At 47.6% G+C, this 15,107-nt stretch overlaps 1 protein-coding gene across 1 annotated transcript in view; it reads right to left on the bottom strand.

Moving 5' to 3' along the window:
* Window positions 1-9,299: 9,299 nt before the first annotated feature.
* LOC135897479 (uncharacterized) overlaps window positions 9,300-15,107 on the bottom strand; it is a 128,409-nt gene continuing 122,601 nt past the window's right edge. The window contains exons 18-19 of the mRNA XM_070525235.1: window positions 14,643-14,784; window positions 9,300-9,575 (exon numbers count right to left, since the gene is read on the bottom strand). Coding sequence (XP_070381336.1) covers window positions 9,344-9,575; window positions 14,643-14,784 — 374 coding nt within the window. The 3' untranslated portion in view covers window positions 9,300-9,343. The remainder of the gene's footprint in view (window positions 9,576-14,642; window positions 14,785-15,107) is intronic.

The following is a 15,107-nucleotide window of genomic DNA, read 5'->3' as shown; positions in this document are numbered from 1 at the left end:
TTGTTCTCCGTTCTCAACCTGTGGGTTCGCACTACCGCTGCCGCCTTTCCTTGCATTGCCTGGTAACCTGCTGTACCGTGGCTAACATGGAAACGTTCCACCCACACGTTTCTTCAGGCGACCAGATGCGAGGTACTAGAAGACGAGATTAGGGCCATTTTGCTCACTAATTTGGGCTTCAAGGGGCAGCGTCTCCACTATGACCTGGCGTCGCAGACGGACCCGGCGGTTCCAACATTCGAAGATATTCTTCGTATTTTCGACCGTCACTACGAAGAAAATACAAACTCCATGGTACACCGTATCATATTGCACTACAGCAGACAGCAGCTAGGGGAAATCTGCCAAGACTTCTTCACAGCGCTACCAAACTTAGCGCCTGCTTGCGCGTTCGACGCTGGGTACGATGAGTCCCTCCGGGCCATGTCTTGCAAGGTGTCAAGTCAGCAAGCAACCGAGAAAGGCTACAATACCTGCCTTCTCAAACGCTCAAGAAGGCCGAAGAAATCGGAATAAGCGTAGAATAAATTCACAAAGAACTTAGTCTTCAGCGCTTCGCCTGTGCATCGCGTCTTGACGTAGCCTCAAGATGTCGTCGCCAACAGTGGAGGTGCGCAAGATGGCGGTCCTCGCAATCCTTCGTACTCGACCCGACGGGTTAAAGGTGGCGCCCAAAAATATCCAGAACAACGGTGGCGCCCAGCAACACTCCAAAACAGCTCTCTTATGTTCTCAGGACAAATGGGGCTTGTAGAAAGAGAGAGAGGGGGGAAGAAGGAAAGGCAGGGAGGTTAACCAGACTGAGTTCAGTTTGCTACCCTACACGTAGGGAGCGTAATGGGTACTGAAAGAGAGAGAGAGAGAACATGAGTTGATTGATGGTTGGAGTTTATTGGCGCAAGGGCATCTAAGGCCAAAGAGCGCCAAGACCTGTGTTTTCGTTTAGTAAAATTCTGGGTTTAGTGCTATGACTTAAAATAGAGGCTGTGTAGAGGCCTACACGTAACAAAAATGTAAATACTAGTGAATGAATTCTAAAATAACTAGGAAGATAAATATAAAGCCTTAAATGCATTGGTTATGGGCACACATGGCAAATTATTGCGGATTGCCTGAGTCCCTTGCTGTACAATTCTTGCCTACGCAGAAGTGCAAGAGCTCAGACATACTTTTGTGCATCAGATTGCAGCTCACCTGTGAGGCCCAATCTGAATGTTGAATGAATGTGTGTGGTTTAGTGGCGCAAGGACCAGATATGGCCAAAGAGCGCCAAGACAGTGTTAGTGATTTCGCAGTGATGATAATGAGTTCTGCGAAGAAGTGACTTGGCTGTAAAGGGGCCTAAAAATAGTGGCTGTAAAGTGCGTAAAATCTATAAAATTGATATAAGTGATAAAAATAGTGATATATAAGTGATATAAAATTATGGCGATGACTAATGACGAATACTATGAACATTAAAATCCATCGTAGAAGAACGATGCATTATTTAAAATGTGCGAGAAGTTAAATTGCTTACAGCACTACTGCCTCGCCAGAGCCCTTGAACCACAAGGGCCGAGAGGCATGTGCTATTCAAAATAATTATCACAGCGGCATCCTCTGAAGAGAGGAGGCGCTACGAACATGTGGGGCTAATAACGTGCAACACAATATCTTTCAAAAAACCTAGGACTGCGTTGGTGTCAAAGAGTGGTTCTGGACCAAGAAACATAACAGGATGAAGGGGTGTGTGCTGCCGGTAAGCTAAGAGAAAATGTTTCTTTCAGCTTCGGCTTCAATCTGAATGTTAGGATGGTATCAGATGATGTCGAGAAAGTTAACTTCCGCAAGATAATTAAGCACTCTTTTAAAGTTATATATTGCATCCTCTGATAAGAACATCGAGGGATGGGGGGGGGGGGGGCGTATATGGTGTGAGTACAGTTCTCTAAAATGAGCCAGTCGGTGTCGGTGAAGTTCAGGACATTGAATGAGGACATGTAGGACGGTTAGGTTCACACCACAGCGTGTGCACGTCGGTGGGTCAGTTGCAGTCAAGAGGTATTTGTTTGTGCCATAAGTGTGACCTATTCTGAGTCGTGCCAGGGTGAATTCCATGTGTCTATCAAGCTTCAGTGGGAAAGGTTTCATTAATTGCCGTTTAAGCAGGTGCAGCTTATTTTCAACTTCCTTGTCCCACTCAGCTTGCCAATGATTATGGAGCGCCTTTCGTACCGCAGGTTTCATATCTACACCAGGTACCCAGCTAACATCAATGTGTCCCGATGAGCCGCTTCCCCAGCATTTTTGTCCGCCATTTCATTGCCTGCAATCCCAGAGTGGCCTGGCACCCAGCATAACACAAGAGCAAGGTTTTGTGCATGCGCTACGTGGATATGTTTAAGGAGCTGGTTAATTACAGGGTTTCGGCTTGCTTTGCCACAGGACAGGGCTGTGACAACGCTTAGGGAATCTGTGTATATTATCGACTTTTTTATCTTGTGCTGTACTATATAGTCAATAGTGGTCAGAATACCGTACGTTTCCGCTGTAAAGATGCTGCTATGTTTATGCAAGGTTTTAGTGTTGGAGAAGTTTGGGCAATGGGCTGCACATGATACCGAATTTGCAGACTTTGAAGCATCAGTGAAAAATACAGTAGATCTGTACTTGTCTTCAAGAGCCATGAAATGTTGCTGGATGAGGGCACTTGGACAACTCTTTTTCTTAAGCTCTCTAAAGGACAAGTCACAAGTGACAGGACATTGCTCCCAAGGTGGGATGGGTTCAGCATAGTCACTTTCCTGCAGATTTTACCGATTTTACAGATTTTACCGCTACTGGGAACGGCGGGGCGTGAAAAGGCCGGGTTAAGTACAACTGATTTGTGGACAGGTCATTTATGAGTGCTTTCCATGGATGCTGTTTTAGCGACATCGTTTTTGTTGCATAGGTGACTCCGAGATATGTGCGCTGATAAGCCAGTGGCCACTGATCCGACTCTGCACAGAGACTTTTGACAGGGCTAGTACGAAAGGCACCAAGTGCTAGGCGGATACCTAAGTGATAGATAGGATCGAGTAGCTTAAGTGTTGTCTTTGAAGCCGACTGATAAACAGTACATGCATAGTCTATGCGTGACAACACAAGGCTTTCAAAAAGAGATAGGACACAGTGCTTATCTGTTCCCCACGACTGATGAGATAGAATCTTTAAAAGGTTCATTGTTTTCACACATTTCAGTTTCAACTCTTTTAAATGCTGCATGTAGGTTAGCTTAGTATCGAAGATTACACCCAAAAATGTTTGTTCCTTTCTAATTACCAGGCTTCTCCCATTCACCGTAATGCAAGGGTCAGGACATACCCCTCTTCGTCGGGAAAACAGCACACAGGTGGTCTTCTCTGCACTGAATTTAAACCCGTTTTCGTCTGCCCATTTGGTGAGCCGATTAACAGTTAGCTGTATCTGGCGTTCACATATGCAAAGACTGCAAGATTTAAAGCTCACTTGGATGTCATCCACAGAGACAGAATAAGACACCATGGGTGGTATAGCACAGCGGCGAGAGTTCATTTTAATTAGGAATGGTGTTCAACTTAGCACTCCTCCCTGTGGTACGCCGTTTTCTTGAACAAAAGTGCGCGAAAGTACACTACCAATTCTTACGCGGAACATTCTTTCAGATAGGTAATTCAGTAAGATCTTCAGCATATAACCACCAATTCCATAGGACGCCAGGTCCCGCAGAATACCGTATCGCCAGGCAGTATCACATGCCTTCTCAAGGTCAAAGAATACAGACAGACAGTATTGGCTGTGTACAAATGCATCACGTATATATGACTCAAGGAGAACAAGATTATCGGTTGTAGACCTTGCTCTTCGGAAGCCAGATTGTTGAGTGTCCAATATACTATTATATTCCAAAAAGAACACAAGGCGACGGTTAATCATTTTTTCAAATACCTTAAGCAAACAGCTGGTCAGTGCAACTGGTCTATAACTATTAACTAAGGAAGGGTATTTGCCGTGTTTGAGTATTGGCAGGAGTATTGCCTCCTTCCACGATGAAGGTATATGGCCAGTTGTGAAGATCTTATTGTAAAGACCTAAGACGCAGTTTAGGGTCTTTACAATAATTGCACCACCAGGTATATTAATTCCACATACACTTACATTTTCATTTTTAAAAAAAGAATCTACCTTATCGCTTCTATCTCCCTTCGTCGCCGCATTGCTACCCTTTCCCTCTCCCACAGGTTCTACCTCACAAGGCAGATTCTTGACTTCCAACCATTCGATTTATGATAACTGTGTGAACTAAAGAACCAATTTATTCCCAGGATAACCATTCGATCCGATCGACAAAAACCATGGTTTACGAGACCCCTAAAACGACTAGAAAATAAAACAAAGCGCCTTTATCGCCACGCTAAAGCTAAGGCAAGCTCAGTTGCGTGGGAGAAATATTACGCTGCCGAAACTGCGTACTTAATCGGAATTCGCGATGCCAAGCGAACCTTTTTTTCCCTATGACCTGCCAAACATTTTACTTACTAATCCAAGAAAATTCAGGCAGGTGATAAACCCCAAAGAAGCACATATCAATAATATTACTAACGAGCTGGTTGAATTAGTAACAGATTTAACCTGCGCTAATATGTTCAACAACGCGTTTTCTTCAGTCTTCACTAATGAAACGGACACACTTCCAACCCCGCCAACCCCAAATATACAATGCAACATGTCAGCCATCACATTTACAGTGCGTGGGCTTTTATCTGTGATAGGAAATATTAAGTTGTCTTCATTATCTGGCATAGATGACATTAACTCTAAACTACTAAAAAACACGAAACACATTTTTGCAGAATTTCTGTATTTTTTTCACAGTCGCTTTCCACAGGCACCATGCCAGACGAGTGGAAGATGGGGAAGGTTACTCCAGTCTACAAATCGGGCAACGAAAATTCTCCCCTAAATTACCGCGCCATCTCATCGACCAGTGTTCCCTGCAAGATCATGGAGCATGTAATCTACTCTCATATTATGAACTTTCTAGACGCTAACAACTTCTTTCATCCTTCACAGCACGGGTTCCACAGGGGCCGTTCTTACGAGACCCAGCTTGCACTATTTCTTCATGATGTTCATGATAATCTTGACCGTAGCATACAAACAGATGCCATATTTTTGGATTACGCGAAAGCGTTCGACAAAATTGCTCATCAACGCCTATTACTAAAACTCTCTCGTTTGCATTTGCATCCTGATATCCTGAAAAGGCTTGAGCAATTTTTAACTAGCCGCTCACAGTATGTCTCATTTATTAACCACACTTCAAACGTTACGCTCGTCACACCAGGCGTACCACAGGGGTCCGTCTTTGGCCCCCTTCTTTTCTCAATTTGCATTACCGACTCACTCTTGCATGTGTCCTGCCATATCCGCATGTTTGCCGATGTTTGTGTAATTTACCGCGCAGTCAATATCATCACTGACCAAATAACTCTTCAATCCGACCTTAACCGGGTACAAGAATGCTGTGATGTTTGGCTGATGACACTCAACTCTAATTAATGCAAGCTCGTCTCGTTTACCCGTCGTCGTCACCCTCTTCGCTTTTCTTATCGGATTGGTGACGTCACCGTGGAATGAGTGGAATCCTACAAATACCTAGGTATCACCTTGACTAATGATCTAACCTGGGATGCGCATGTCACTAATGTTATTTCATCGGCTGACAAGGCATTGGGATTTCTAAGACGTCACCGTCGCCTCGCTCCATTGTATGTAAAACTGTTAGCCTATAGATCACTGGTAAGAACGAAACTCGAATACGCATTTGCCATCTGGGATCCGCATCAAGCATATCTCGCCGATACCCTCGAAACAGTTCAAAATCGCGCCACCAAGTATATTCATTCCACATACACTTACAACGTCAGCATATCATGTTTAAAAAAAGAATCTTCCTTATCGCTTCTATTCCCCTTCGTCGCCGCATTGCTACCCTTTCCCTCTTCCACAGGTTCTACTATTCGACGCTCAATCGACCACCATACATTGCTCCCCTAACGCGCCGGTCACGACGCATTGGCCATCCCCAGCAGGTAGCACAACCACATTCACGCACAAATACATTTTCAGCCTCATTTTTCTACCGAGCATCTAAAGACTGGAATGGCCTTCCTTATCAAATTGTTGTCATCACCTGCTCTCCACAATTTGTTCAAGATATAACAACTTATTATTTACGGAATTGAATGCATTATAACACGTTTGTATATATTGTATTCCCACCCTTTATGGAATACCCCTACTACGGGGTCGTTAAGGAAATAAAATGAAATGAAATGAAATGAAAAAGATATATATACTACTCTACACATGATAATTCCCCAAAAAAGTATACGGAAGCACAGCCACCACGGTTGGATGGATGGACGCATGAATACTACGAGTGTTCCCTTTGAAACGGGGCGGTGGGTTGTGCCAGCGAGCTATTAGAGAGTTTTAGCCCAGCGGGTTTACGGCCAGCGGAGCGGAGCGGGCGAGCGGAGACACTACTGCGCATGCGCACAACGCTGAGGCGGCCAGCGGTTTTACGGAGCAGCGTTTACGCCTAGTGTTCCTGTATATGCTCCCGCAGGAACCAGAGTTGCGCACAGGTCCGCCGTCGTGCTCCAGCTGTGCAGCGAAGCCACTCCTCGCGCGCGCAGGAGCCAAATGCCGCGCGGTGTTCCGCCTTTTTCTCTAGTGGTCGCGAGCTACAAGCGCCAATTGTTCGCAGGCGCTTAGCAAAGGGCACTTCTTAATACAGGCTACGCTCGAACGAGTCATTCGTGCAGCCGGAGGGGGTGGGCTTCCAACCAACCGAAACTTTGTATGTACCTATGTAAACGCGCATATACAAACACACGCACGAACGTACAAATAGGGGGTAGGACCGCCTTCGATTCCCCAAAATAAAATACTCCCGTGGCTCGAACAGCTCCAAAGTTCGCTCGCAAACGCGCAGTACGTCGCCACAAAAAGCGGTGCAATGATTTTCAGCATACATAGAAGTTGTCTTATCATGGTCAGAAGGCAAGAAATGTTTTAAAGAGTGTTTAAAGAAAACTTCACACACGTAAGGTGGACACTTAGCGCATTTTGGCTGCCGAAACCAGCCGATTAATGACCGTCGCCAAGAGAGCTATCGTGCCTGCAGTTATGTCAGTGACCGTTAACAGAGCGTCATTTATCACTAACCATCGTTCACAACAGCTGCTCGTTTATGATACATGCGGTGCAGACACAGATTTAAGCGCATTTATAATGTTCACATGCGCACATTTTAAGCAAAGCTTACTTTTACGATTAATTCATACCACAGACTAATCAGCTATTTAGTAGCAGCAAATCTGCAAGTAGAAAAAGATTCAAGATGCAAGAGCTTCTAGATCAAATTTATTTCATACAAGGGAATGCATGAACGGCTGCTGGCAGCAGGCCAAGTGTGCTGCTTCTTGGAACCTTGGGGGCAGAATTCAAAGAAACTGGAAAGGCAACAAGCTATTAAGAGTAACAACAGGATATTTTTATTGCACTAATCACATCAAGATGGCAAACTTGCAGAGTAATTATTCACACAGTGCAGACTGTAATATGACAACACATTTTTCTTGATCTCTCACCACTCAGAGAAGAGCCAGTAGTTGAAGACACTGTATCAAGTCAATGAAATCACTCAAGCTGGCTTTGGCCAAAAAGCCAAGTTACAAAGCTTTGTGACCTATCGCATCAGAGGCAAAAAAATTTTACGTCATTCAACAGTGCTTTCACTCCACTCCCGCCCACAGGAAACAGCATTCACCAAAGCACAACGTAGATTTCCAGTATGTTTATTTGGACGACAAGTTTTGTTCCACTGGCACAGCGTAGAGCGCTTTACCGCCTTCCGTGCGGTTTGTGCAGTATGGTGCGCTGCACCCCGTCATACTGGAATACAAGTGCCAGTACCATGTGTTTCGTATCACTTCACCAAGGTCCTTGACTTCACATCGTCGAATACCGTACCTGAAACCCGCAGCTGCTCCTCTGAACGCACGATCGGCGGTCTTCTGATTGCGATGGCGATGGCACTGACGGAAACGACAAGTTCGTACGAGTCGGCGATGCGCCCGTAAAGTTGGCTTCGCAGCGACGCGGATCATTTGACGTCATTTTTCGCGCTCTGCCAATAGCGGTGCGAGCGGCGCCGGAAAAGTTATGCGCAACTCTGCTCCCTGCGGGAGCATATACAGGAACACTATTTACGCCCGCTGGAAAGCACTCCCCAGCGGAGGGTATAAGCAGCGCGCGAGCGTGCGTAAGAGCGCGCGGGCGTGTACGGGAAATGCAAGATGGCAGCCGCGAACATGAACGCCGGCAGTTCTGCATCGACGACGGCAATTGCGGCGCTGTCCCGTACATTAGTACTCAGTATATTATTAACAAATAATGTGCTGAGAATATGTAATATAACCTTATTCAACATTTCTTGCATTATAAAAGCAAGCGTAATTCAAATTCATTTCTCAGTAACTCCTATTCGGATCACTAGGGGGGGGGGGAGCAGAGCGCCCCGCTCGAGCGGGTGAGTGATCCGCCGGGCTAAAATTCTTTTTTTCGCGAGCCGCTCCGCTGGCGGAACAGTGGAGACCGCGAGCGGAGCGAAACGTGAACCCGCTGAGCTAAAAGTCTGTATTGTTCCTGTTTTCATCTGTAGGCCAATGGAAAACCACCGCACGCGCAATGCGGAACATCTGGGTTCAGCCTCGACCTGCCGGAAGTGTCTGTTCATGTAGTTTCACGTCGCGTTTGCTTATTGCTTCTCTATTCCAGTTAAAACGAACAGTTTTCTTTTCCGTATATCCCTGAGCTCATTGTCTGCTGGTCAGGTTGATCGTAGTTAACGTTTCCTTCGACGTAAATATCCTTCATGTTGGTCAGCATAAAGGGTCGCTTACTTAAACTGCATGTAACGCTACCTGGGTGCAACGAAAACATATTACGGTAACATCGCTTATAGCTTTGCAACCGTACTAAGAGAACGCCTGACTTTAGCGTTGTTGCCTAAAAGAACGAAACCACTAGCCGACCGTGATCGAGACAGTGCTGCTAATACGCAGCGCCATCTCTGCGGCAACACTGCAATAACGAAACCTCTTCGCAACGAATCACTAATACGAAAATTCGGGAAATTAGGAGGTTTTCTAAAAAACGAATATTCGCACCGGCTCAATGTTCTCATTTTGCTGTCGAAATGGACTTCTCCTCATGATCGCTCGTCGCGAATGCTGCGCGTGGCTTTATTGCGCCCGGTCCTCCTACTCTAAAACCAGCCATGGGGCTGGCGCGCTACGAAGCGCGCTGTGCCGGCGAGCGCCACGAGCTTCAGAGCCCAACGGTGGCCCAGCGACGAGCAGGCGGACGAGGAACAAGCCATGTACCCGAGCCGCTCGAACAGCTCGTTGTGTCCCGGGTTTGATGCACCCGGCGCCAGCGCCGGGCAGTGATGTCTGCCGGCCGAGTCACGCAGGCACCGCAGGAAGCCAGAAATGTCGCTGTGAAGCGAAGCTACGTTTCAGGTTACTCATGCAAAGCTCCGGTGCGGGGAATGTACGCCACCTACAGAGTATCACTTAGGGAACGAAAGAACACAGCAGGCAGCAACGCAAGGCAATAAAACCGAAGCCGGTAAACTGGGCCCAACACGTGATCATGCGACAGGGACTGCCCCCCATTGACCAGGACTTGCCTCGGGCCTAGCTGAGAAAGCATAACTGGGATACAGTGCTGCAGAGGTGTGGTAAACGCACAACATAGACGAGAGAGCGTTTATAACAAGTGATGCATCTCATAACACAGCAGACGTAGAATCTTGCACAGAAACACCCATGCGCTGAAACAATCTAATCTCTCTCATCAGTCTAATTTTAGTAAAAAAAATCTCATTTGATCTCGTCTATCTAACCAAATTTATCTTATCTAATCTTACTGATCTCATGAAAGCGCGACCTGTACGTATGCTAATCATCGATTGTGCTCGCGCACAGGCAAATTTTCAATGTGGCCGGCCTGCAAAGGGCGCGGAGCATGGTCGCATATGGTCTAAATAAACAGTAGAAGTCGAGGCGAAGTCCTAATTATAAGGTCACACGTATGAATTTTACAGCGCGTTCTTCAGTCCGCCATGCATTATTTTGTGCCTTGTTAGTTTTGTACATTTTTCATGTCCTGCGCATAATTATTTGGGCATAGGCGTTCATATGCGTTGTTGTCCTTTCCCTCTGCTCTTGTGAAATAAATCAGTCGTTACCAGCGCGGCCTCTTTCATGCTGGTGTTCTTGTTGTGCGTCTGTTATACCTCTGCAGCGGTGTATCCTAATTAGTGTCTTCCACTGACCCACGCTCAACGCTAGCGTCCTGTACCGATAAAACAACGGTGCGACAGCATCATGAAGCTGCGCAACTGGCATGTTGTAGCAAAGACGATAAATGTATACTTCGAAAACAACGACCGGAGCGGTTGGGAAAGAACTCGTACAAAAGTGCATTCGATTAAACCTGCCGGTAACCAGGCACAATCGAAGTCTGCCGAACGCAGGATCAGGTGTTAGGCAGATTTTTTGAGAGATAAGAAGCGAACAGTACCGCTTCACAGAGAGTTGGCTCGCGTGCGCTGGCTGCGGGGCGTAATTCTATCTACTCGTTTATTTCTTTAGTTCATGGTGAACACGACAAACAGATGCGCCGCTACCATTTTTTAAAAGGAACAGCTCAGAAGAGGGACTATTTTATCACGCATGCACAAAGCATAGACACAACCAAGCGGTGTAGTATCGTTTCTCCTGTCTCCTTTTTTTGGTGTTAGGGTTTCGCCCGAAAGACGAAGCATCGGTTGCGATAGCAAATTAGTGGACAGCTGTACAAAGTAAGGATAGTAGTTCTATCGGCCGTATAAACTTGTAAACATGGGCATACTAACTAAATCAACAAGCATGGTGTCACGCGCGCACAAGCAAACATGAACGCATCTCTCTCAATGACCGCGAAATCTTGCCGTCTAAACACTGGAGTGAGGAAGCGCGGCAGCAGCAGCGAGCAAATTGGCCTCCGTGCCCCCTGTCGCATCCGCGCGAACTGAGCCGCGTAAACACAACGCACGGCAGACGGTGTCCCCGTCGCAAATGGCTTTCAAGATACAGCAGCGCGGCCGGGCGCACGCGGACGCCAGAACCGCAATTTTACAGTTGCTAGTAGGTAAAGCGGAGCGTGGCGTTTCTCGCGGCGCTCGACGTTTCTGCGCAGGCGCGAGTAAGAGCGGGTGCGAGAAGGAAAATATGGGGGCCTTTGCTCCTTGAATATGAAACTCTGTCTAGGCACTACGGAGGAGGTTTCTTAGAGCATGTTGTATGCGTTTGCCCCCTAGACATGGCGGCATTGCGGAGTGCGGTTGACTTTCTTTACGCTCCGCCGTTGGCTGCCCGCGCGGTGAGACAGTGGGCACGGACGCACGATTTGGTGATCGCTGTGTCTGAAGGGGCAAGGTTCTGACTGGTGTTGTGTAAGTCGCGGGTTGCTTTCTTCGTCGCGACGATATATTGAATGTTTTACAAGCACTGCTCTAGGAGGGCACATGTAACCGGCAAACGGGGGCGTCAGGAGAGCACTTGAGGTTATAATAAAGCAGGTGGCGCAGAATCTCCAGGGCACCCTAGGGGTAGCGGAGGTATCAAATATGAAAGCAGGGCGGCCCATGTCTTGGGGCCGCGGAGGCCGAAGCGTGCCAGGGGGGCGTTCGCGTAAAAAAATTGGCTATTCGCGATAGGGGATACCCGATCTTATACACCCCTGGCACACACAGGCCTCGGAGAGCCCCAACCCACGGACCAGTCCGGGTTCTAGTTTGGTGTCCCCATTGCCACTTTGGTGTTCTGGAGGCGCCGCCAATAATGAGAAATAATGACGCGCTGTTTCAATTAGTAAAAAACACGATTTAATAAATATAATTACGTCCAGCCGCCAACTTGCGACGCTAAGTCCAGCACTACCGCGCCCCGCGACTTCTGCCGGCAGGCCCAAGCACAAACGCATACAACACGCGCAAAGAAACTCGTCAGTAGTGCCTAGGCTGAGTCATATATTCAAGGAGCAAAAGTCCCCCCATATACTTACTCTCTTGTAGCCGCTCTTACTCACCCATGCGCGCAAACGTCCGCCGACTCCGCAAGTGCCACGCACCGCTGGAGGCTTGAATGAATCAATGTGGCCGAACAAGTATTGTGTAAGGCTAGAGCCAACGTTTCGACAAAGGAACTTGTTTTTTTTTCGCGGACCCTTTTGTCAGCAATGTCCCTTTCGACTAAACCCCTTGTCGAAGCATACTCAGCTCAAAGTATAGACGCGACCGAGAGAAGAGGGACCACAAAATATGGCGCTGAACTCGTGATTAGTGTCAAAGCATCAGCAAGTTGGTTATTCAGATTTCCGTGGAAACAGAACAAAGGACATGTGCGTACCCTAACCTAACCTAAGCATATGGAATTCAGCGCAACATATTGTTTTCCTGTGTGCCCTCACTTCGCCCTTGTCATAGCACTGTTTCCGTCAGAATCTGAACCCCCAGTTAACTCCCCAACTTATACCTACTGAGTAAAATGCACCCCATCAGATACGCAGCTAGCTGCCCGGGTTGCAGTAAAAAGCCCACCTTATATCACACCACATGGGAATGTCAACTTAATGGGAGGCACTGCTGGCCAACGACCGCTGCGAGAACCGAATTGATCTCGTGCAGCGGGCACGCGGGGTAGGTGAGGCCGTTGGAGCCCTGGACAAAGGGCTCCAGCTAAACTCTGTCAAGAGCGTCCAAGATGACCCTGACGGACCACAATAAAGGACCCCGCTGAGACCAGCAAACGTTTTTGATGATGATGATGATATTGATGATATCAATAACGTTTATTGTGAGCACGTAGAATATGGCACACAGCTGGTTAATAATCACCGCGTGCAAATGCACGATGAAATAATTGGCCGACGATTACGCTTCTTGGTAATACGATCTTTGAGCGCAGCTGCTGTCTTATTTCAACAACAGGCAACCGCATACAGAACACGTAGTTCCGAACGGATGCAGTTCTGCGTTTCGGAGTGGGCAGCACACACAGCGATCCGCCGATATCAAGGCGGCGCTCCAGCGACGCGCCATCACGCCATATTATAGTGGGTCACTGCCGCGGAGAGGGGGTTGGTTAGCAATTATTATTTAATGTTTCTTCTGAGGTGGGATGAGGAAACGGGTGGAGAACAGGGGTATTGAGTAGAGGTCACACACTCATTCAATCACAGGCAGGCCTCAATGTGGCCGCACAATATTGGAGTGGAAAGTAGAAGTAAGGAGACGAAACGCTATAACTGTCCTTCGAGTCACCGCAACGGCCCTGCGCCAGGTTAGGGGCGGTATAGGGCAAGAGTGGAGGCGGGTGAAGGACAGCCAGACGCAAGCACTACCAGAGGTGACAAATGTCACTGAGGAACGCGCCCCGCAAACGGAGAAGTGAGAGATATGGCTGAGAGCCGTACAGGCACACGACGCGAAGACGGAGGAGCGGAGAGCCGTGGATCACGCGCGAGGCGGCAAGGAGCGCCCGCTGCCGGCACCGCGGCAGTGCCGCGATAGCAGGAGAAGGGATAGCGAGGGCGGAGTGGACGATAGCGGCGAGAGTCAATGTAACGGTGCTGCGCGGAGGAAGGGGGCGAGAGGATAGGCGAGAACACGTGATCCGGCTTTGGAGGACAAGGGGAAAGCACGACTCGCGCCGCGCGCGTGATGTGGAAGCAGGAGCGCGCGCAGCTAGAGCAGCGCGTGGATGATAACCTTGGTTACGACGAGGCCGACGGCGACAGGAAACGCGGGAACGGGCGCGAAAGAGCTGCACTCGAAGAAGGATGACAAATATGCAAGACACAAAAAATTCCAAGTGTTTCAACGAAGCGCCTTCTAACCCAGGTCTTTTTTACAAAACGTTGGCGCCAGCCTGAGACACTGATGTTCGACCAGTGTCTATCACACATCATGACGCAATACATCACGGAGACATGGTACGTAGAGCGTTGGTAAGTTATACTGACGTGCCCCAAACGCGTTCAAATACGATTAGCCGTAATGGTGAAGAGTTACTCTACTGACGCAAAGACATTCCATGCCTCTTCTTGTCACATACATACAAGGACGGGTCTCACGTCGCTTGAAGGATTAGCCCATGACTCACCGGGCTTCGTAGTGAGACATTGCGCACACGGAGGGAGTTTTTTGAGAGTATGTCGCTCTGCAAACCATAATGTTGAAACACCTCACCTAATCGTAAATCTTACAAAGGTGAACTTAATAGAAAGGTAACACCAAGAAACGCCACGAGAGCAGCAGAGGTAATCTGTGAGGACCACTTGCGGCCAGCGAACAATAGCTTCGTAAGTTTTGGGAATGGCTTCGAAGCTTAGGGGAATGGCTTCAATGTTATTGAACCACTGCATCGAATTTCTCTGTGTCGACTTGCGTAAACAAGGCGCCATTGATAAATCATCATCTATCAACGGCCCTCATTTGAAGTCCATTGGCAGCTTACCTGCAAAACCTACTTCGCTGACGGTCGCTAACGGTATTCCCGCCTGGTGTACCTGTGCCATTCCGATAGTTGTGGGCCACTTCGTTAGCTCTGGCCGCCTCGCACGTCTCCCATTCTTGGGTGAACTCCTTGAGCTCGCAGCCTGTGGGTTCGAGAAGAACAACATTTTGTCTATCGTTGTCTTGTCTCCAACGTTACAGTTGTGTAGTTAGGCCTGAGTATTAACGGCAAAAATTTCTTGTTGTCTTAGAATAATAATGCCATTCATAAGTAGAAAAAATACCTGCACCGAAATTACATGAAGTGTAATAAAACAAACGTTTTTGAGCAATTTCATAATTTAGCTAAAATATCTTGAGAATAAAGTTAAAGCCGGAATACGGAAGGCCACGTTCATTACAAGTGGGTGAAGTGAAAATTACAAAGCAGACGAAATATATGAGCAAAGATTCGAGCACTGCTCTA

Source organism: Dermacentor albipictus, chromosome 9 (assembly GCF_038994185.2).
Source record: "Dermacentor albipictus isolate Rhodes 1998 colony chromosome 9, USDA_Dalb.pri_finalv2, whole genome shotgun sequence".
In the NCBI taxonomy this organism is placed as follows: Eukaryota; Metazoa; Arthropoda; class Arachnida; order Ixodida; family Ixodidae; genus Dermacentor; species Dermacentor albipictus.
This window is presented reverse-complemented; position numbering and strand designations above follow the sequence as displayed.